This window comes from Mytilus galloprovincialis, chromosome 1 (assembly GCF_965363235.1).
Source record: "Mytilus galloprovincialis chromosome 1, xbMytGall1.hap1.1, whole genome shotgun sequence".
Classification (NCBI taxonomy): Eukaryota; Metazoa; Mollusca; class Bivalvia; order Mytilida; family Mytilidae; genus Mytilus; species Mytilus galloprovincialis.
Genome location: NC_134838.1, coordinates 109,860,673 through 109,882,315, shown reverse-complemented (window position 1 = coordinate 109,882,315; position 21,643 = coordinate 109,860,673). Strand labels below are relative to the sequence as shown.

Below are 21,643 nucleotides of genomic sequence, written 5' to 3'. Positions count from 1 at the left end.
TGGTGGATAGTTGTTGCATTGACTGGCACGTTCCTTAACTCAGATAAAATCCACGTATTGGTCTTTTGTGAAATCTTATTCTAAAGGATTTGAATATTGTATTTAACGGTACTATAGATAATTTTAATGAATAAATTAGTGTAAGAATAGAACTGAATATGTAAAGATTGACAGTAATGAACATTAAATCCATCTTACATCTTGTCGATATCTATATTTTGTTATTGAATCACTAGGTCATGTTTTCCTGACTTTTTATGACATAACACTAAATCCATTGGATAGGTATTGATCTCAGTATTTGAAACATTATTTATTAATCAGTTTTAATTGGCTTTAACTAGATTACAAAACAATGCAAGAACTCTGAAATAATATGCTTTATATCTTTATTATATGTGCCTTCACTCTCTGTGTCTTCTCTCAATGTATCTTTACTATACGGGACTTTACTATATTTATGTCTTTACTCTTTGTGCCTTCTCTATATGTGTCTTTACAATTGTACATTTGTGTCTTTGTTTTATATGTCTCTGCTTTGTGTGTCTTTTCTCTGTATGTCGTTCCTCTTTGTGTTAGGATTTATTGTGTTTTGCATCTTTACTCTTTATATTGTTCTTTTTGTGCTTTATGTTGTTTTTCGTTGTGTTAGGTGGGTTTTTTATGCTTTGAGTCTTTACTCTTTGTGTTAGGTGTTTTTTGTGCTTTGTGTCTATCCTCTTTGTGTTAGTACATTTTGGTTTTTTTTTCTTCACTCTTAGTGTAAGTATTTTGTGATTTATGTCTTTGTTCTTTGTGTTAGTATTTTGGGCTTTGTGTCCTTACTCTTTGTGTAAGTATATTTTGGGTTTTGTGTCTTTGCTCTTTCTTTTAGCCCTTTTCAATTAATTTATACAAATTGTTTTATGTTGTGCAGTGATGATATTGAAAGGCTATTTTATAGTTATTCGGACTACAAGCGATAAGACCGAACACATTATCCAATCGAAACCATATAAGAAACATAAGAAATAAATACATGAATGATGGATGTACATGATACCGAGACACGTCGTACAGCAATGCAAATTTACACTCGGTATAACAGTCACGATCGGGTCTTAGCTGAATTTCTGTAGTACCAAATATACCGAAACCTTTCTGTTATTTAATATTCAAGAGTGTCGATCTTGTTTTTAGTTCAGGCTATGTAAGTATTCATAAAACGTTTTCTTTTTTGAAAATAAACCGTCAATGTATGTATGGGAAGATTAGGTTTTCTTTAAAACTAAGTTGAGCACATTCTGACATGCGTCTGTAGCAAGTAGGGCTATGTATGTATTTGAATCATGGTCATGGTCCACACTTTGTTTGTCCTACACAGTTGTACCTATTTGAAATGTTTGACATTTCCAGTTAGCCATGGGTTTTTTCATGACGATGAAACAAATGATTGGAAAACACGATTTCAAACCATTAATGTCAACTTAGCAAAGACAGCTTATTAGTTAGCAACTTATCAATTGTCATTTTACGAGGCATGTAGGACTCGTATCGATTGTATACCAGATGGTATCTATCTTAATCATTTTATACCAAATATTTTGAATTCAATCCTTCATTATTTACTAGACTAGGTAATATGATCTACTTATCAATTAATGCTTTGTAGTAATCATTGTGGCACGTTAGCAATTACTCATGAAACTTTAACCAGTTTCTAGTTGAAAATATAGTTGTATAAAATTGAGAGACAATGCAAAGGCAAAGCATAGCAAAAATTTATAGATGTGTTAACTCAGTAGAATGACGTTGCGCAAAAATATTCTGCTAGGTAAAACGCATATACAACTTGGTCGAGAAAAGAGGCGAAAGATACCAAAGGAAAATTCACACTCTTAGTTGAAAATAATCTGAAAACGCCACGACAAAAAAAAAGACAAAAGGACAAACAAACAACTGAGAGTACTTTTTTCAACTGATTTTTATAGTTCGTTCTTATGGTGTACTGTTACACCACTGTCCCAGGTTAGGGGGAGGGTCAGGGTTGGGGTCCCGGAAACATGTTTAACCCCGCCACATTATTTATGTATGTGCCTGTCCCAAGTCAGGAACCTGTAATTCAGTGGTTGTCGTTTGTTCATGTGTTACATATTTGTTTTTCGTTTATTTTTTTTTTACATAAATAAGGCCGTTAGTTTTCTCGTTTGAATTGTTTTACATTGTCTTATCGGGGCCTTTTATAGCTGAATATGCGGTATGGGCTTTGCTCATTGTTGAAGGCCGTACGGTGACCTATAGTTGTTAATGTCTGTGTCATTTTGGTCTTTTGTGGATAGTTGTCTCATTGGCATTCATACCACATATAAAAACAAAAGAAAAACAACAGGATACAAAACACCACGAAGAAAACTAAAAATTGAGTTATACGAACCCAACCAAATACTCTAGACTATCGTCTTTAGTTTGGACTGTATCAAAACTAGGTTTTGCACTTAAACTGGTGATAAATGATCTAGTTTAAGACACAAAAAAGGAACAAAAGCATACAAACCACAACGAAGAAAACTAAAGATTGAGTAACACGAACCCAACCAAATACTCGAGACTATCGTCTTTAGTTTGGACTGTATCATAACTAGGTTTAGCATTTTAATTGGTAATAAATGATCTAGACACAGAAAAGAAACATAAGACTTATTCATACGAATTAAGAGAAAGAATAGATGAATGGAATATCGAAATTAACGAAATAATAAATATTACAAGCTTACCTATTTTTTATCTGAATTATATTTAATTATGTACATATATCAAATTATGTGTCCACAATCATAAAATTGAGAATGGAAATGGGGAATGTGCCAAAGAGACAACAACCCGACCAAATAAAAAAACAACAGCAGAAGGTCACCAACAGGTCTTCAATGTAGCGAGAAATTCTCGCACCCGGAGGCATCCTTCAGCTGGCCCCTAAACAAATATATACTAGTTCAGTGATAATGAACGCCATACTAATTTCCAAATTGTACACAAGAAACTAAAATTAAAATAATACAAGACTAACAAAGGCCAGAGGCTCCTGACTTGGGACAGGCGCAAAAATGCGGCGGGGTTAAACATGTTTGTGAGATCTCAACCCTCCCCCTATACCTCTAGCCAATGTAGAAAAGTAAACGCATAACAATACGCACATTAAAATTCAGTTCAAGCTTATGTTTTTTTAACAAACGTTGATAAAACAAAGACTGCATTTATTGTAGCAAACAATTAAGGCCAAACTGGCACATAATTTATTACACATAAGAAGCATACTAAATTTGAATGTCACCCATCACTATTTCGATGAAAGTACACAACACATAATAACTTTGGAATCTTACCGAAATCCATACAGAACGCCAATAGAAAAATGTCAATTTAAGAATTTATTCTCATCGCAGTATTTGACATATGATAGATTTGGTTTTCACAAAACAGATGATTAATGTATTGACTCGTTTCATATCCATTCTTTTAATTAATTTTATAAAGAATCAAAGGTATAACCTACAGTTCTGTGCGTCTACTAAATCATATTTATGTCGAGACTGGAGGAAATAAAACAACAGATTCGTTTTTTATGTCTGTGTGCTATCAACATGCTTTATTTTGACTGGAAATATTATATGAAATTTCAAGACAATTTGAAATGATAAAATTCAATATTAAAATGGTGACAGGAGTGGGTGAGCACTTAAAACCTTAATTTGTTTATTTGTTTCATTGTCTTGTGGGCATACAGTGTACACCAATTACAATATATACAACTCAATTGTTCAGAAACGGACTTTCATTACGAACATAACTTGTAGAGCAGGATCTGCATACCCTCCCAGAGCACATGAGAGGACTTTAGTTTTGTTTAAAAGTAGTTTGTTTTGCTCTTACTTTAGATTAATTGTTGTTATTTGTACTGTGCTTTTTTTCAATGTATTTGTTGTGTATACCGACAACAGTCTTGTCTATCACTTGTCATAAAAAACTTTGTTTTTATCTCATCAATGGCTTAAGAAAAACAGAAAAAAAAATCAGTTGACAAACACTACACAAAAAATCTACAGATTCATAAAGACGAATCCTTTCAAACTTAACTGGAGGTACACTCAGGTTTTTTTCAGAAAGACTGGTAACTCCTGGCCCACCTTTTCGCTTGTAACAACACATGTAAGTTCGAAGGTTCCAAAAGACAAATATTTGTAAAATCTCCATAGGAAATAAGAAAAAAAAGTAAACGCTTCAGTTTTTACCTTATAACCTCAACCTGGTTCAATGAGTATATCTTAGAAGACACTGATTTTTACCAGAAATACAAAGAATCCCTTAGTCTAACCCAAATCTGTCCGACAGTAATAAAGCTAAACAGACTCTAATTTTTATTGATACAAGTAGAAAGTAGAATAACAAAAATACCAAACTCAGGAAAATCCAAAACTGAAAATCCGTAATCAAAGGCAAAATTAAAAGCACAAACACATCAAACGATAGGATAACAACTGACTGTCATATTCCTTACCTGGTACAGGCATTTTCCTATTTAGAAAATGGGGAATTAAGCCTGGTTTTATAGTTAGCTAAACCTCTCACTTGTATGACAGTCGCGTGGAATCCCATTGTATTGACAACGATGTGTGAAAAAAGTAGGTGACTACTATATAAGCCTATGTGATAAGTTAAATATAATTTAAGTTATTACACAGAAAAACAATATCGGTCTATCTTAGTTCTGTTTATATGATGTTGTAATTGGTCAACTATATAGGTGCATTACCGTGGATTCCATAACTTCAAACTCGTAACCTCTGGAAAAGAGTTGACAATATCATAGATAATACACGATGACATCAATAAAAACTAAACGCCAACGTGTGTCTCACGACAGAATAAGAAATCACAAATCACCTTATTAAACCCACATTGTCTTAGTTTGTAGTAGGTTTACTTCTACTAAATGATCTATCCTTCTGACCAGTGCAATTTTCTGCCACGAAAAAATCTTCTTATTCAATATTGAAATTAGGTCTATCTTAACACAGAAGACAATTATTTTCGAAGTATAAACAATATATTCTGGAGAGGTCGCAAAAATAACTGAATTGTATTAATCGTACAAAATCTCTGTTAGAACTTTTTTGATTTTCTACCTGATACTTTACTCTTTCACATAATCTGTTTTAAACTAAATTTAGATAGCTAAAATTATGGGTTTTTGATAAAGCAGGTCTTGGATTGGCCTGTTGTTTTAAAGATCTTCTTCATTTTATAAAATATAAACGATATAAAATCATTGTTCCTGGACATGCATGCGGCACAAATAGCTTTAACAGAACTATAGACACGACAGATATTTTAATAACTTCAAAAATCAGTTTCATATATGTTACTCTAATGTATCTCGTACTTAATTGTACAGTACTATTAGGAATTTTCAAATTACATTTTATTGTATTGTCGTTAATGGACTAAAACACAAAAACATGTTCAAAATTGGATATGTTTCTTACATTTTCAACAGCAAGGAATGCAGGTGTGATATAGTCACTATTTCAGTTGAATTTTTTCATTCTTTCGGTGATCTGGCGATTTCAGATAACTCATGGTTTCTCACAAATACTGCAGATTTTAATTTGACCTTCTGAAACCTAGCTGTAAATGGTGACTTTTGTTATTAATTTTTTGCTTTATTGAAGAGTAATATCTTATCCACATACCTTAAGTTTGTTAGCTTCCTTAAATAGCATGTACATTTTTACGCTGCTCACCAAACCATGTGTCATTTAATATTTCCTTGTAAAAGTGAGTTCTCATTTTTTTAGTAACTGCAATGTGCATGGTTTTTAGTATGTGTTTCGGGTTTACGACTTTGCTCTATATACATAAAGGGGGATATTGTGTGCACGTAAAACTGGTTTAACCAGACAATAGGTTGTGTCTGAATAAAGTCAGACGTCTGCATGTGTAGTTTGGTATTGTTTTATTGGTTTACAAGTCATTCGTTATGTACTAAAAGGATCTAGGAAGATTGAAATTGATGTGATCTGTTGTGAGTTCCATTTTTAGTGATTCTCGTTGTCCTCTTTAAGCCCTGCGAGGTAAATGACTTAAAAGATATCATCAAAGATCTGCCAATCAAGTTTCTTGCCTTGGGAAAAAGTAAAATAACAAAGATACCAAACTCCAATGAAAATTCAAATCAGAGAGTCCCTTATCAACGGGCAAAATCAAAAGCTAAAAAACAAATAGAAAACAAATGTTATATTTCTGACATAGGACAGGTATTTCCTTATGTATAAATAAAGGCCACATCGCTGTTTGAAATTCATAAATCGATTGAGGAAAAAACAAATCCGGGTTACAAACTAAACTGAGGGAAACACATCAAATATAAGAGGAGAACAACGACAAAACAGAAACACAACACTAAAATACAACGCACAAAATGATAGATAAAACCTAATTTATGGTACTTTGACAAGCCCTTTTATATATGTGACAGAGCATTTGTACATATGTAAGAGTTGAAGGGTTCTTGGAAAAAAAGCGATAATGTTTGTTGAGTACATTCACTCGTTTAATATCGATTATTTACAAAAGATAAGTTACAATCAAAGTCAGTTCAAAAATAACACTTAGATATATCATTTCATAGTATCGAGTTCGAGGCTTACCCACGCGCTTACCAAGCGTGTGTGAGCGTAAATATTAAAATGCTTTCAATCTTTTCAAGTATTTGTCTTCTCAAAATTGTTGCCTCAATCTTACCTAACAGAGGCATTTTCATAGTGATACTCTACGCCATGACCTGATTTCGCATTGAATTGACTTAATTTAAAAAGGAAAATATGTCCATCTATGTTAAAGTAGAAATCGTGTCTCTCCTTGTTTGACATTTGATTTTAAAGTCTTCATTGTTTCAAAATACATGGTATCCGTGACCGTTTATATATTGTATTGTACAAAAAGATTGACAGGAAAGGCTTATCGTTTCGACATATCCGTTTGTTACTTATTCGATACTTTTTAACATCCATTATACATTTGTTAATCAATATGAAATTTGAACTCGGCATTAATTAAGGTATTGTTTTATTTAATAGTTATTCTGGAACAAACTCACACTGAAACGATTGTGATTTATAGTTTTTGATCCATAATAAAACATTAGATGACACTAACTCTCATCTTCCTAGTGTTGTAACATAATCTGCAATATAATTTTATTTAACGCTTTACGGAACAGGTGCTAAAATATTTTAACACAACGATAACGTCATCTCTAGAATTAACAGAACTCAACACGAACGAGTCTTATTTTAACAGTCATAATAATGATATTTTACAACTGTTGATTGAGAAATACATCAAAACTAACAAAGTAATAAGGCTATTGTTTTATGACACTATCGTTGATGAATTGTCCTTTGTGAATTAAGTCAGACGTTTTGTGTAGGCTTATTACTGATATAATGCTTCGTTGTTTGATACAATGATGGAAGATACGAAGGGGACTTTAAAAACTCGAAAGTCGGTAAGAAACTGACAACGCCATGGCAAACTAAAACAACGAAAACCGACCATAAGACAAACAGGTTTGCAAAACACATTTAAAAAAATCAACCAATAAAAAACAGGGGTGATTGATATCAGGTACTCTGGAAAGGTAAACAAAATTAATCTGTTTTGACATTCTAAACTCAAAAAGTCGTGATAAGGCAACAATCAAAAAGATAATCAAGTTAAACGTTGCTTGTCTGTTCATTTAATTTTAATTATACGCCATTGTATTCCTGAATTATGATTTTGATTATTTGCCATTGTATTCCTGAATTACGATTTTCGCTTTGGTATCTTCTTTCTCTCTGTTTATTATACAACATAGTAGACTTATTTGCTAATTTTTCTTTTTCCATTTTCTTCGGTTGTGTTTACTTTCCGGATGTTATTTATTCTATGTATAATACTACACTTTTTCATCATTTACGCCTCCATCAAATAATAGTATCCGCAAAACGTTCTCTGTGCTGTTTTTCTGTTCTTGAGTTGTTGTCTTTTAGGTAAATTCCCCATTTCCATTCTTAATTTTATTTATCTTCGTATTTTCCATCCCCTCAATTACTATTTGTTAGTGTGTTTCATAAAGTGGCAATAAGAAACAAACATCGAAAGCAAGTAAACTAAATTATAATATTGTAATGAACTATTCGTCATTCATTTTGTACATGAATACTTTTTAGACGACCATTTAATTCGTGTATTCTATTTGTGATGTTATATTCAGTTCTTTGTATAACGACGTAAAATGTATCTAATCAAAATATAGATATTTGTCAATGTAAAAGGATTTTCAATTAGACAACTATTCCATAGAGGCCAGTGGACAAGAATGTATCTTTTGACACGGTTTGGGAAATGAAAAAGGCATTTATATAGATTTGTCAGATGTTTTTAAACGTGGAGATTAAAAAAAATTGTAACATACCATCGTATTTCATTTTTCATCGACACATGTTTAGACATAAAAATACCACCGTATTTCATTTGTCACAGACACATGTTTAGACATAAGAATAACACCGTATTTCATTTGTCACGGACACATGTTTAGACATTAGAATACCACCGTTTTTCATTAATTGTCACAGACACATGCTTAGACATAAAAATACAACAGTATTTCATTAATTGTCACAGACACATGTTTAGACATAAGAATACCACCGTATTTCATTAATTGTCACAGACACATGTTTAGACATCAGAATACCACCGTATTTCATTTGTCTCAGACACATGTTTAGACATAAAAATACCACCGTATTTCATTAACTGTCACAGACACATGTTTATACATAAGAATACCACCGTATTTCATTAATTGTCACAGACACACGTTTAGACATAAGAATACCACCGTATTTCATTAATTGTCACAGACACATGTTTAGACATAAGAATACCACCGTATTTCATTAATTGTCACACACACATGTTTAGACATACGAATACCACCGTATTTCATTTATTGTCACACACACATGTTTAGACATACGAATACCACCGTTTTTCATTTATTGTCACAGACACATGTTTAGACATAAGAATACCACCGTATTTCATTTGTCACAGACACATGTTAAGACATAAGAATACCACCGTATTTCATTTGTCACAGACACATGTTTAGACATAAGAATACCACCGTATTTTATTTGTCTTAGACACATGTTTAGACATAAGAATACCACTGTATTTCATTTGTCACAGACACATGTTTAGACATAAAATACCACCGTATTTCATTTGTCACAGACACATGTTTAGACATAAAAATACCACCGTATTTCATTTGTACAGACACATGTTTAGACATAACAATACTACCGTATTTTTTTTGTCACAGACACATGTTAAGACATAAAATACCATCGTATTTCATTTGTCACAGACACATGTTTAGACATAAGAATACCACCGTATTTCATTTGGCACAAACACATGTTTAGATATAAGAATACCACCGTATTTCATTTGTCACAGACACATGTTTAGACATAAGAATACTACCGTATTTCATTTGTCACAGACACATGTTGAGACATAAGAATACCACCGTATTTCATTTGTCACAGACACATGTTTAGACATTAGAATACCACCGTTTTTGATTAATTGTCACAGACACATGTTTAGACATAAAAATACCACCGTATTTCATTTGTCACAGACACATGTTTAGACAGTACAATACCACCGAATTTCATTTGTCACAGACACATGTTAAGACATAAAATACCACCGTCTTTCATTTGTCACAGACACATGTTTAGACATAAGAATACCACCGTATTTCATTTGGCACAAACACATGTTTAGACATAAGAATACCACCGTATTTCATTTGTCACAGACACATGTTTAGACATAAGAATACTACCTTATTTCATTTGTCACAGACACATGTTGAGACATAAGAATACCACCGTATTTCATTTGTCACAGACACATGTTTAGACATTAGAATACCACCGTTTTTCATTAATTGTCACAGACACATGTTTAGATATAAGAATACAACCGTATTTCATTAATTGTCACAGACGCATGTTTAGACATACGAATACCACCGTATTTCATTTGTCACAGACACATGTTTAGACATTAGAATACCACCGTTTTTCATTAATTGTCACAGACACATGTTTAGATATAAGAATACAACCGTATTTCATTAATTGTCACAGACACATGTTTAGACATAAGAATACCAATGTATTTCATTTGTCAGACACATGTTTAGACATAAGAATACTACAGTATGTCATTTGTCACAGACACATGTTGAGACATAAGAATACCACCGTATTTCATTTGCCACAGACACATGTTTAGACATTAGAATACCACCGTTTTTCATTAATTGTCACAGACACATGTTTAGATATAAGAATACAACCGTATTTCATTAATTGTCACAGACGCATGTTTAGACATAAGAATACCAACGTATTTCATTTGTCAGACACATGTTTAGACATAAGAATACCAACGTACTTCATTTGTCACAGACACATGTTTAGACATTAGAATACCACCGTTTTTCATTAATTGTCACAGACACATGTTTAGATATAAGAATACCACCGTATTTCATTAATTGTCACAGACGTATGTTTAGACATAAGAATACCACCGTATTTCATTTGTCACAGACACATGTTTAGACATTAGAATACCACCGTTTTTCATTAATTGTCACAGACACATGTTTAGATATAAGAATACAACCGTATTTCATTAATTGTCACAGACGCATGTTAAGACATAAGAATACCACCGTATTTCATTTGTCACAGACACATGTTTAGACATTAGAATACCACCGTTTTTCTTTAATTGTCACAGACACATGTTTAGATATAAGAATACAACCGTATTTCATTTATTGTCACAGACGCATGTTTAGACATAAGAATACCACCATATTTCATTTGTCACAGACACATGTTTAGACATTAGAATACCACCGTTTTTCATTAATTGTCACAGACACATGTTTAGATATAAGAATACAACCGTATTTCATTAATTGTCACAGACGCATGTTTAGACATAAGAATACCACCGTATTTCATTTGTCACAGACACATGTTTAGACATTAGAATACCACCGTTTTTCATTAATTGTCACAGACACATGTTTAGATATAAGAATACAACCGTATTTCATTAATTGTCATAGACGCATGTTTAGACATAAGAATACCAACGTATTTCATTTGTCAGACACATGTTTAGACATAAGAATACCACCGTATTTCATTTGATTTTACTGTAACACTCAAAAACCTTTAACTGATCATCGCTTACCATTTGTACAGAAGAATCATTGCCAAGTTAGGAAACGTAGACGAAAACATGTACACGTCTGGACTGTTGACTTAACATTACACAAGAGTTTCATATAAAATACAGGCCATGATGACTTATTGTTATTTAAAATAAAGATGGTAAAGACTTGTTATAAAACCTATGTTTCCTTAAGCTATGTTTAGTGTGTTGTGGGATTGAGGTTTTATTAACTCCATCAAATCTGTTTTTACTCATATAGAACTTAAGCGTGGACAACCGCCAAACTTATGTTAGTAATATTACCAAATCCTGTACTTTTAACTTGTTTGTCATCGGCTATCGATAACAGTGATTTTACGCTCACTCAGTCTGTCAGAGGCCTTCCAGTGGGGAATTGAATAGAATAAAAGAGTAAAGTACATGCAATTGAATAGTATAGTACCTGCAGGTGCACGAGTAGAAGAAGATAATTAAAGTATTCAATATTTAAATCAATACACAAGTTTTAGTCCTCTGCTAGTTATTCGTATGATTTGATTTAGGCGTTTAGAACCTTTGGCAACCCCACAATTTAAATGTCTTTGACACGTACGATATGACAATATAAAAAAAAGAAGATGTGGTATGATTGCCAATGAGACAACTGTCCACAAGAGACCAAAATGACACAGAAATTAACAACTATAAGTCACCCACGGCCTTCAACAATGAACAAAGCCCATACCACATAGTCAGCTATAAAAGGCCCTTAAAAGACAATGTAAAACAATTCGAACGAGAAAACTAACGGCCTTATTTATATAACAAAATGAACGAAAAACAAATATGTAACGCATAAACAAACGACAACCACTGAATTACAGGCTCCTGACTTGGGTGTTACAGATGAATGTTCACCTAATTTGACACAGTCAATTGATAACCTGAGCGCGCCAAGAAATTGTCTTGTCAACGCTGTTATGAAAATGATTCTTATATTACGGTCTCATGATTATGTTATCTTCTCATATTTCTTGATCTCTATTTTGTTCATGATTCCACGAGTTGGTTATTAGTTGTTGCAAGTGATTGCAGTGCTGTTTGATGGGTGTCACATGTGGAGGCAGGATATGCTGTGATAGTAAGGTTCGTGTTGATCATTCTTTAGTTTTCGATTGGGTTTTTTTTCATAATGCTGTTTGCTTTCTTTGTTGTTCTTATTTTTGCCATGGCATTGTCGGTTTGTTTTAATTCTTGAGTTAAAATATTTTCGCCTCACTGTGTTATATGTTTTTGAATTTCCTGCTATATTTTTGTGGTTTGAATGATTGTTAGAACAGAAGGTACTATACATGGTTATAACATATCACAAAACAAAAGTTTAAATGTATACGAGTTTCTGGAGATTGGGTGTATACAGCAACGAGACAGCAACCCAAACCTATCATTCACACTTTGCTCAAAACAAAATCAAATCTATTGTTCAGATCCTATTTTACGAATATTTTATATTTTAAAGTTATCGATTACAATGATGTAAGATTGCATTCATTACAGAAAAAAAAATTATAATTACGACATCAACTTGTAGACTAAGAGTTTAATCAAAACAGTAAGCACATTCTTATCTATTCGTTGTCCGTGTCAATTCTATCAGGATCAAATACGCGTCGTCTTTCACTATCATTACCGACTCTGTGCTCTATTCGCGGAAGGAACTCAATTATTATCGATGTTTTATCATTGGTTTCACTATTAATGTAAGAACCTATCATTTCCGTTCCTGCTATTTCAAATTCGACGTAACCACGGACTATCTGTGGCCACTGACCTTTAGGTGGCTGGACTATTATCATTGCATGCTTCCTACAACCTTCATCTGTTATAAATGTTGGATCTTCTTTGTCTGATATAACAATGTCAACTCTAAGTGGCTCCTCCCTCCTATGTTGGACTTCAGGTTTAAGAAAAGTATCATTCAGTTCTATCTGCTTTTTATCGCCGATATTGACAACGGTGTCAATTTTATAACTGATTTCAAATATATCGCGACACCAGAGTTCTCCATCATGTTCATAGCATTTGTCCATAGGCATGACGTCGGCTTTAAATGGTTTACTGACTGCAATACCATATGTATAATTACAGATACGAGATGATACGATTTGTGGTGTATGTCCGTAAATAACCGCACCCCTAAGAACCGATAGACCACCTTCATGCGGTACAAAAACCTCTTTTTGCTGGAATGTTTGTGTTACAGTTTTTCTAAGTAATTCACATTCTGCAAAACCACCAACTAACATCACTGCCGATACATCAGCACATCGCTTGTGCTCAAGAACCTCCTGCATGTCAATTACTAGCTCATTTAGTGAATGATCGAAAAATTCTTTAAAAAGTGCAAGATTTATGAAAAGTTTATCTCTCTTGACGCGAATTTGACCAGCGTACTGTGAACTTTCTATTATTTCATGAATATTGCACTCACTGTCTTCCTCGCTGATTTCTAGCAGTGGAGCTGGCATCATTGTAGAAACAGTTTTGTCTTCAGGTTTTATTGGTCTGATTTTTGTTCTCTCAAAAGACCTCATCATTTCCATATAATCGATTGGATATTCTTTCTTAAATTTTAATAGACTTGGGCCTGAAAACAGTCGAAATAACATTTGCCTGAACGCCATATTGACCGTATTACCACCGTAGTCTCCTCCTCTGACTTTGTGTATTATTTTCAGACCATTTCCATCCAGGACCTGTTGCGCAGATATGTCAACTGTTCCACCTTAAATATAATAGTAAATAAATAATAATAATAATAATAGAAAACGTAAACAATTGAATTAATTAATTATGTATCTTAGGATTGCATTGCATGTGTATCATGATTACAATATCAGTTATCAAAGATTGGATATCCTGACATGAAGTCAACTCTACTGAAATCTAAGACTGCAGTTTATCATTAAATCTATCATCATTGGGAGACCTAGAAAATACAAGGGGATAAAGCGAAGAGATACCAAGTAGAAAATAACTGTATGATGTCAAGAAAGACCGACTAACCATGGCAAAACGACAAACAAGCGACATGAGAACACTACATTGAAAAGTACAGTAACATTGACCATCATGAACTTCATCAGACTACGGAGTGTACGTTGTATGTTCTGAAAAGGTTAGCAGGTTCTCTTCCACTGTGAGCTAGGTCATATTAATCATGTGAAAGTATAAAAGCTATCAATAATTATCAATAAGTTACATTCAAGGAGTTAATAAACGTTGAAATAATAACTATAACTATTGTTCATGCAAATTTTGTCATCAGTTACATTAATTATACGTGACAAGTAAATAAATCATGATGTCATCCATAAAACGTCCTTAGAGATGACGTCACCCTAACCATTCACACCCGTCCTTGTCAGTATCAACCTTTTATTCAGGAAATCCTAATAGGAAACGTTATGAAGCAGTGGTGTTAAAGTATTAACTAAGCCTTAGATGTATAACCCCATACATATATAGTGTAGGTTACTAAAAAGTTTATTTTACCAGCCCAGATATTCAGTGTCAGTGAAATAGTTTAAAGAAGAGCTGATGTGGTTTCCATTGAAATATAAACTGTTTTGTCAGTATATATATCCAAAGTTTTTCCAATTCACATCTGTTTTATAGAAACATTAATTTTATATTCAATATTGATGGGCTTACTTACCACCAGCATCTACAACGAGTAATTTGGTTCCTGGTTGGAACGTCTTTAGAATAGTTTGATTTAGTCCGGCGTCAACTTTATCAATCTGTAGAAACCTAGCGTAGATAGAGGCTGCTTCTGGTTCATATACAAGTGAAAATTGTTTTCCCGGTATACCTGCCTATACATGCAAAAAAAGAAAAGATTTGTGTAAAACCGGAGAATAATGTAATCTTAAAACATGAAAAAAAGATTTATAACACTTGGGCTTTAATAAAAGCATGAAGGTTGAACACTCTTGTCAACGGAAAGTACAATCACTGACAGAGTTTTAAAATGAGTTAATATTAGTTGCTTTTATCTAATTAGGGACTTTTCATTTTGAATTTTCCGCGGAGTTCAGTATTTTTGTGGTTTTATTTTTTATTTACTTTGTTTCTACTGAGGAGAATTCTCTTTTGGTAAGAACAATACTTGCCCCAATAAAAAAAGAGGGACAAAAGATACTGAAGGGACAAGATTTCCAACAAAGTAGACATTTACTAGAAAGAAAGTGGACTACTAGATAGAATACAAATTTGATGGGTTGGTAGGACATGTATGTATGCTGCTTGGTTGTAAAATGTTAATACCCATGTTGGTAAATCCATTTCAATAACAAAGAAGATATGATTTCAAATATTTTTGTCAAAGTAGTATTTAATGGCTTTACTTAAATAATTTGAAAAACACCTAAAACAATCAATATTTCAGGTATTAAATAAGAAGAAGCATATGTGGTAAAATAATCCGATCACGTAAAAAGAGATGTTGTACTATCAAAATCCAGATTAATAAAAGGTAGTTAATATAAAATTCTTATATGTATCAGCTATTTACAAACCCAACTTAAAGTTTTGCAATAAATGCATAACAAAAAATGCAATAACGGATTAAGAAAGATAACTGTAATCGTTTCCTTTTTTTGTTTTCCGGCAGTTGTCATGTGAATGTAAACTCTTCCACAGGGTTTTACCAATATTTGTTTGTGAATGATTGGATTTCAATTCAAATTTGTATTTACCAGTTATGGTGTACCTCTGATAAAATCAAAATTGTCATTTTTGGATTGCCTTAACTTCTAATATAAAAGGTCTACTTTTCTTTCATCGCATAAATAAATCAAACGTTTGCAGAGGTATTTATATATTTATAACGCTTTTGTTTGTTTTGTTTATATTCGAGAATTTTGACTTACCCGTACAGATTTGTGTCAAAATGGTCTGGTAACTTCAAGGGACAAATAATTGAGGGAAATACAAAAAAATCAAATCAGATTGGTTCTCTTCAAATTAAATAATTTGGTTTTCAAACAAACGCAGCGTTGATCTATGCCAGATTGATTTACACTGAAACAGTACAAACTTAGTAATTATTACAGCAAGTGAGTTGAAAGGATTGTAAAATTGTTTTAATTAGCTTGAAAATTTATTTTGCTTTAATGGTATAAATCGTTGTAGTAAATAAAGTTGCAAAAGAAAACACATTATGTTACTGACCATTATCGCCGATTCTCGCATGAACTGTTTACATGAATCTGTCCATATAGCAGGTACGGATATAATCCAATGTATTTTTTCTCTCTGAAAACCAAGATTGTTTTCCTGCACTTCTGTCAAAAAATGGTCATAAAAGTATTTGATAGCAGAGGAAAATACCGTTTTAGCTGACACTGCCTTACCACTCATCTCTTTTATACTAAAGTCGTCTCTAATATCCTGCAAAAGAAATGAGCAAACTCATATTAAAACTTGCACTTATTTTTCGAATGCTTCCACTAACCTCTACATGTATTATGTCACAAAAACAAAACTAATATTTATAGAATCAAACAAAGGACGTGTGAATTATAACTGTCGTATCTGATAAAACAATTCCACCTTTTTGATCAAAACCTTTTACTGTTACTTTAAGATGAATATATTTAGTTTTTTGTAATTGTTAGTTCAATTAAACCGCGTACATGTAAAGGTATATGTCATTTACGGCAATTCATTTATTAAGGAATGTGTATAATGTGTGTTTCGTATTGAACATATGAAAAATGAAACATGTTAGATTTGTCTGTAAGGTGTTGTTCATCTTTACATTTCAATAACATTTACCTCTCCGGATTCAACTGCAGAATACAATGCCATTTTGAAACCTTCTATGTAATACCAATTGTTTTTATCACTGGATTCCAGTATGGTGATATATTTTTCCTGTGCATTGTAGCCAAAAGAAACAAACTCTTGTTTTGAGTCGAATAGAATGGCTGCAGGAGTTTTCAGAGATGTAAATTTACCAACTTCTGCAAACCATCTATAAGTTGACACATCACACGGATTGTTACAAAAAGTGTAGTCTGCAGAGAATGCATATCCACACCCGGAACTTCCTATATCTATGGCAACCACACACTGTGGAGGCTCATTCATCGCAGTAGATCTATCTTTATTATGTTCAGTTTTTATTTTTTCAGTTCCATTTAAATATTCAAAGATAGAGTAAATCCCCACGTTGATGCAAACGTATGTACCAGGATGTCTTCCTTGTACGCCATAACATTGTATGATTAAATCAGTAATTACACATTAATGTGTCCATTGTTTAATGTTAAATCTTTAATATTTGAACGTGGTCTTTAAACGTATGTTTTGAATGCATAAAGATATACATTTTGATATAAGTCCACATGATCGTTGATTGTAACTTGATAATGATGATATATGTTAAAGAGAACGAAGAACGTATAAGACGCTATAAAAAAAACACTACCATTTCTTTTTTAAATTGAGTTAAAAACAATGTTATTTAGGCATTATATGTGCATGATGTAATGACATTTGATTGTATCAAAAACATAAAACGTAGAAAAAATATGGCAAATCATGAAAGTTATAGCAGAATCTCCCAAAATGTTGCTTTTATCGAGACAATTTGACATCAAACGTAAATACACGTAAAAACAAACACTTGCAGCATAATGATAAAAAAAACATGGAACACAGAAATAAAATATGTGACATCATTTAGAAAGCATGGTCACAATGTACGTGGAATAACTTGTAAGGTGTGTCTTAATTGTTCTGGATTGTAAATACCACTGTACGGCCCAAGTAAGTATGTGCCTATTCAAAAGCAGGAGCATTTAATTCATTGGTTGTCGATACTTCAGTTTTGGTATATTGTTTTTTTTTTTTTTAAATTTGTATTGTTATAAATAGGCTGTAAGTGTTCTCGTTTTAGTTGTTGCACATTTTTATGTCAATCCTTTTAAGCTTACTATACGGTAATGATTTTCCCATTGATGAAGTCCGTTTAATAGCCTACAATTGTCTTAATCCACGTCATTTGAAATCTGCTGATAGTTAACATATTGTCATTCATACCAAATTTAAAAAGAAATACCAAAAATATGAAATAATGTTTTAATAAGATTAGTCAGTTATTGCCAAATACTACTAGTAATCAAATTTGTCTATCTATAAAGAAATTTAGTAATAATTTAAGTTATTTGTAGTAATGAATCTCTTACTTTATACTTTATCAATGAAATCTATGGCATCCCTAGATGCATAGACATAACGAACGAGTTGGGAAATATACACACCGTACGATGGATCCAAAGGAACATCGCCCTCTAAAAAGGAAAAATACAATAGGAAATGAAATATCGTCTCTTTTATCGTGAATTTTAGTATATAGTTTCCCTCTAGAAATTGAAATGTCATAATCTAGAAATGGACATGTACTGCTGTTTTTGTTTGATTTATTCAGCTTGTATGTTAAAAAATAAAATAAAGAAGATACAAAGTTGTATTGCAAATGTTTATTCAGGTGTATCATAGTGTTTCTAAATATTTTTAAACAATTAATTTTAGGTTATTGGCAGATTATCGATTATATATATACTATGATAATCCTGGCTCTAACAGAAAACCATAGTCCTGTAGTTTGTGATCCCTAAACAAATATATGTTGAAAGGTAATGATGTTTTCTATTATAGATAAGAATATTTAAAAATAAGGCTTCTAATGATAAAACCAATACCTTTTATGGTACAACAACACAAAGTATGCATCCGAAAATATGGAGCCTTAGCATATAGCATCTGTACGTATATCTTATTTTAAGAACTTTTAAAAAGATATGTCTTGTAAACAGAAACACGGAAAAATACGGAATCTGTGTTAAAAATAAATTTGGAAATTGACTAAGATGATTCGTCTGATGAATGTGGGGATACCACTTCTAGCGGTGAGTCCGGTGATATAATTGATTCTTTAAAAATATCCAAGATACATAAATTCAAAAGCAAGAAAATTTCTGGTATTTTTCATCATCCGTTAGATGAGACAGTAAGGAAGCAAATGTGGCCGCAATCAAAATTGCAATTTGAATAAGCTGGATTCAAAAATTAATTTTGAAGATTTTAGTAAATGTGGTCATTTTTGTTTTATACATTTCCTGTTAACAAAAGTTAAATTTTTTCGAAAAACTAAGGATTTTCATATTCCAGGCATAGATTTCCTTAGCCGTATTTGGCACAACTTTTTGGAATTTTGAATCCTCAATGCTCTTCAACTTTGTAATTGTTTGGCTGTATAAATATTTTGATATGAGCGTCATTGAAGAGTCTTATGTAGACGAAACGCGCGTCTGGCGTACTAAATTATAATCCTGGTACCTTTGATAACTATTAGAAGAACCAAACTGGTAACAAAAATTGTGTATTGCACAGAAGTGTATGAGTGGAAGGGTTTAATTTATATGCTCATGAAATAAAGCAGATTGAAAATGGGTTGTCTGATTGGTCTAAAGATTTCAGTGAGATTGATACTCCCATTTTGATTAATTATGTAAAATCAGATATCATGTCTAAAGAATCTACTCAGTAAGGGGAAAACAAAATCCGACAAAGTGTAATTTTGTTCGCATTTTCAAAGGAAAAATTGTGTACATAATGAACATAATGATTCACATAATTGTTCACATTGTGGTAAAATCTGAGGTCTCGATAGGTACCTTCAACATATTTATACGAATCGTTGGAAAGATTTTTTTGCAGATAACAGAAAGGTTCTTCACCCATAATCGTCAGAGATTTGTCCGCATCAGAACAAATAACTTGCAATAAAAAATGAGTTTGGTAAATGTACGACGTAAATTCCGCTATCAGAAATGTTTTTACCAAGTTATATGAAATCGTCGGTAAATGACGATAAAGTTGATAATTATAAAGTGGAATATCTTCACAAGGGAGATACAATTATCAATCAGTGTAAAGAAAGATATTGTGTGATGCAAATGTAGACACATTAAATAATAAGACTAATAAGGTTGGTTAAGTTGCTCAGGATAAACTGCATGATACTGAGTTTAATAATAGTATTGAAATACGTACTAGTAATCAGATTGTTTAATCCGGTTACCCGAATTATTTGGGCTGTAGAATTTCAGTTTAATTTGGAATAAATCTAGGGAAAGTTTGCTACATTCTGACGATAAAACTATTTTTGAAGTGAAAATTAGTAGATATAGATATTCCAAATAATCAAAGCTGGTATATAGACATACTGTCACTATTTGCGGGGGATTTCCCCCATGGAGGCTCCCAAATGGACATTTTGAAAGAGCAATTTTGTCAACAATTTAAAACAAAACAATTTTTAACAACGGCTATAGGTTTGTTAAAGTATGAAGAAGCAAAAAAAAACATCATTAAAATGTATTTGATGGTTTTGTAGGACTATAAAAACCATCTTGTACGTAAAAACCCCATGGCCATTTTGAAAAGTTGGTAGGTTTGATATACAAGATTCATATTAATATGACCACAAAAAACTCGGGGTGATCTCTGGTGCTCCGGATAAGTAAACAAATCCTGCTCCACATGTGGCACCCGTCGTGTTGCTCATGTTATAACATGTCTGGTAAATAGCCTAATTCAGAAGGTCACATTCGTGAAAGGGAAGGGGATTGTAGTTTCGACATAAGGAACATATCCGATATCATCTGTGAAACGGTTATTCCGTAAAGGTCAACCAACTCGTGATGGCGTCCGTAAAATTTACGAAGGGTTCACCATTTGGAAAATAAAGGCAACAGCAGTATACCGCTGTTCAAACTCATAAATCCATGGACAAAAAACAAAATGGAACTCTTGGTTTAATTGCATAGAAGTATCCTTTGATGAACCTTAATTAATGATCTGATCAGACGCCTTATCATCACAAAAGAATAGAATTTTTTTCCCTTAATTTTGATCCCCAAATATTAACAACAACTATAAAAGCAAAAAACTAACAATTTATATGCATTTGGTCTTTTGTTATATCAGAAGGAAATAATGCATGGAAAAACTAATTTGAAGTTATAGCTCCAAACCTTTCTAAACAACCATCGCTTGAAAAAAATCATCTGGAGAAGACCCATCTTCAAGAGACATAAAAAATAGCATTGTAACACGAAAGAAACATATGCCACCAAAGTAAGTCGTTCTGTACCTCTACTGCAATCTTTCTAAATATTATCTCCTGCTTATGTCAATTGAAGGGAAAGCACTACGAAGCCAG

General features: G+C 32.5%; 2 protein-coding genes across 3 annotated transcripts in view; one reads left to right on the top strand and one right to left on the bottom strand.

Annotated features, from left to right (window-relative positions):
- Nucleotides 1-12,825: 12,825 nt before the first annotated feature.
- Nucleotides 12,826-17,611, bottom strand: LOC143050859 (heat shock 70 kDa protein 12B-like). Of its 2 annotated transcripts, none has more exons than XM_076223966.1 (4): nucleotides 17,188-17,611; nucleotides 16,582-16,800; nucleotides 15,065-15,224; nucleotides 12,826-14,131 (listed from the first exon to the last, which is right to left on the bottom strand). In XM_076223966.1, exons 1-4 carry the CDS (start codon nucleotides 17,500-17,502, stop codon nucleotides 12,975-12,977), a joined length of 1,851 nt encoding a protein of 616 aa, XP_076080081.1. In that variant the 5' UTR covers nucleotides 17,503-17,611; the 3' UTR covers nucleotides 12,826-12,974. The 2 variants fall into 2 exon arrangements, with proteins under 2 accessions (XP_076080081.1, XP_076080089.1); XM_076223974.1 differs by having other exon boundaries at nucleotides 17,370-17,479.
- A 1,493-nt stretch (nucleotides 17,612-19,104) lies between these two features.
- The window catches only part of LOC143064858 (heat shock 70 kDa protein 12A-like), a 33,572-nt gene continuing 31,033 nt past the window's right edge, over nucleotides 19,105-21,643 (top strand). Inside the window, exon 1 of the mRNA XM_076238049.1 lies at nucleotides 19,105-19,181. The gene's annotated coding sequence lies outside the window, so the exon portion shown is untranslated. The remainder of the gene's footprint in view (nucleotides 19,182-21,643) is intronic.

Bases quoted from the DNA above. Each gene is read 5' to 3' on its own strand.
- LOC143050859 (XM_076223966.1), bottom strand. From the start codon at position 17,502: ATGAATGAGCCTCCACAGTGTGTGGTTGCCATAGATATAGGAAGTTCC. The intron at 15,225-16,581 runs GTCAGTAACATA...TTGCATGTATAG, and splicing joins TGCGAGAATCGGCGATAATG to GCAGGTATACCGGGAAAACA. The intron at 14,132-15,064 runs GTAAGTAAGCCC...ATTATATTTAAG, and splicing joins ACTCGTTGTAGATGCTGGTG to GTGGAACAGTTGACATATCT.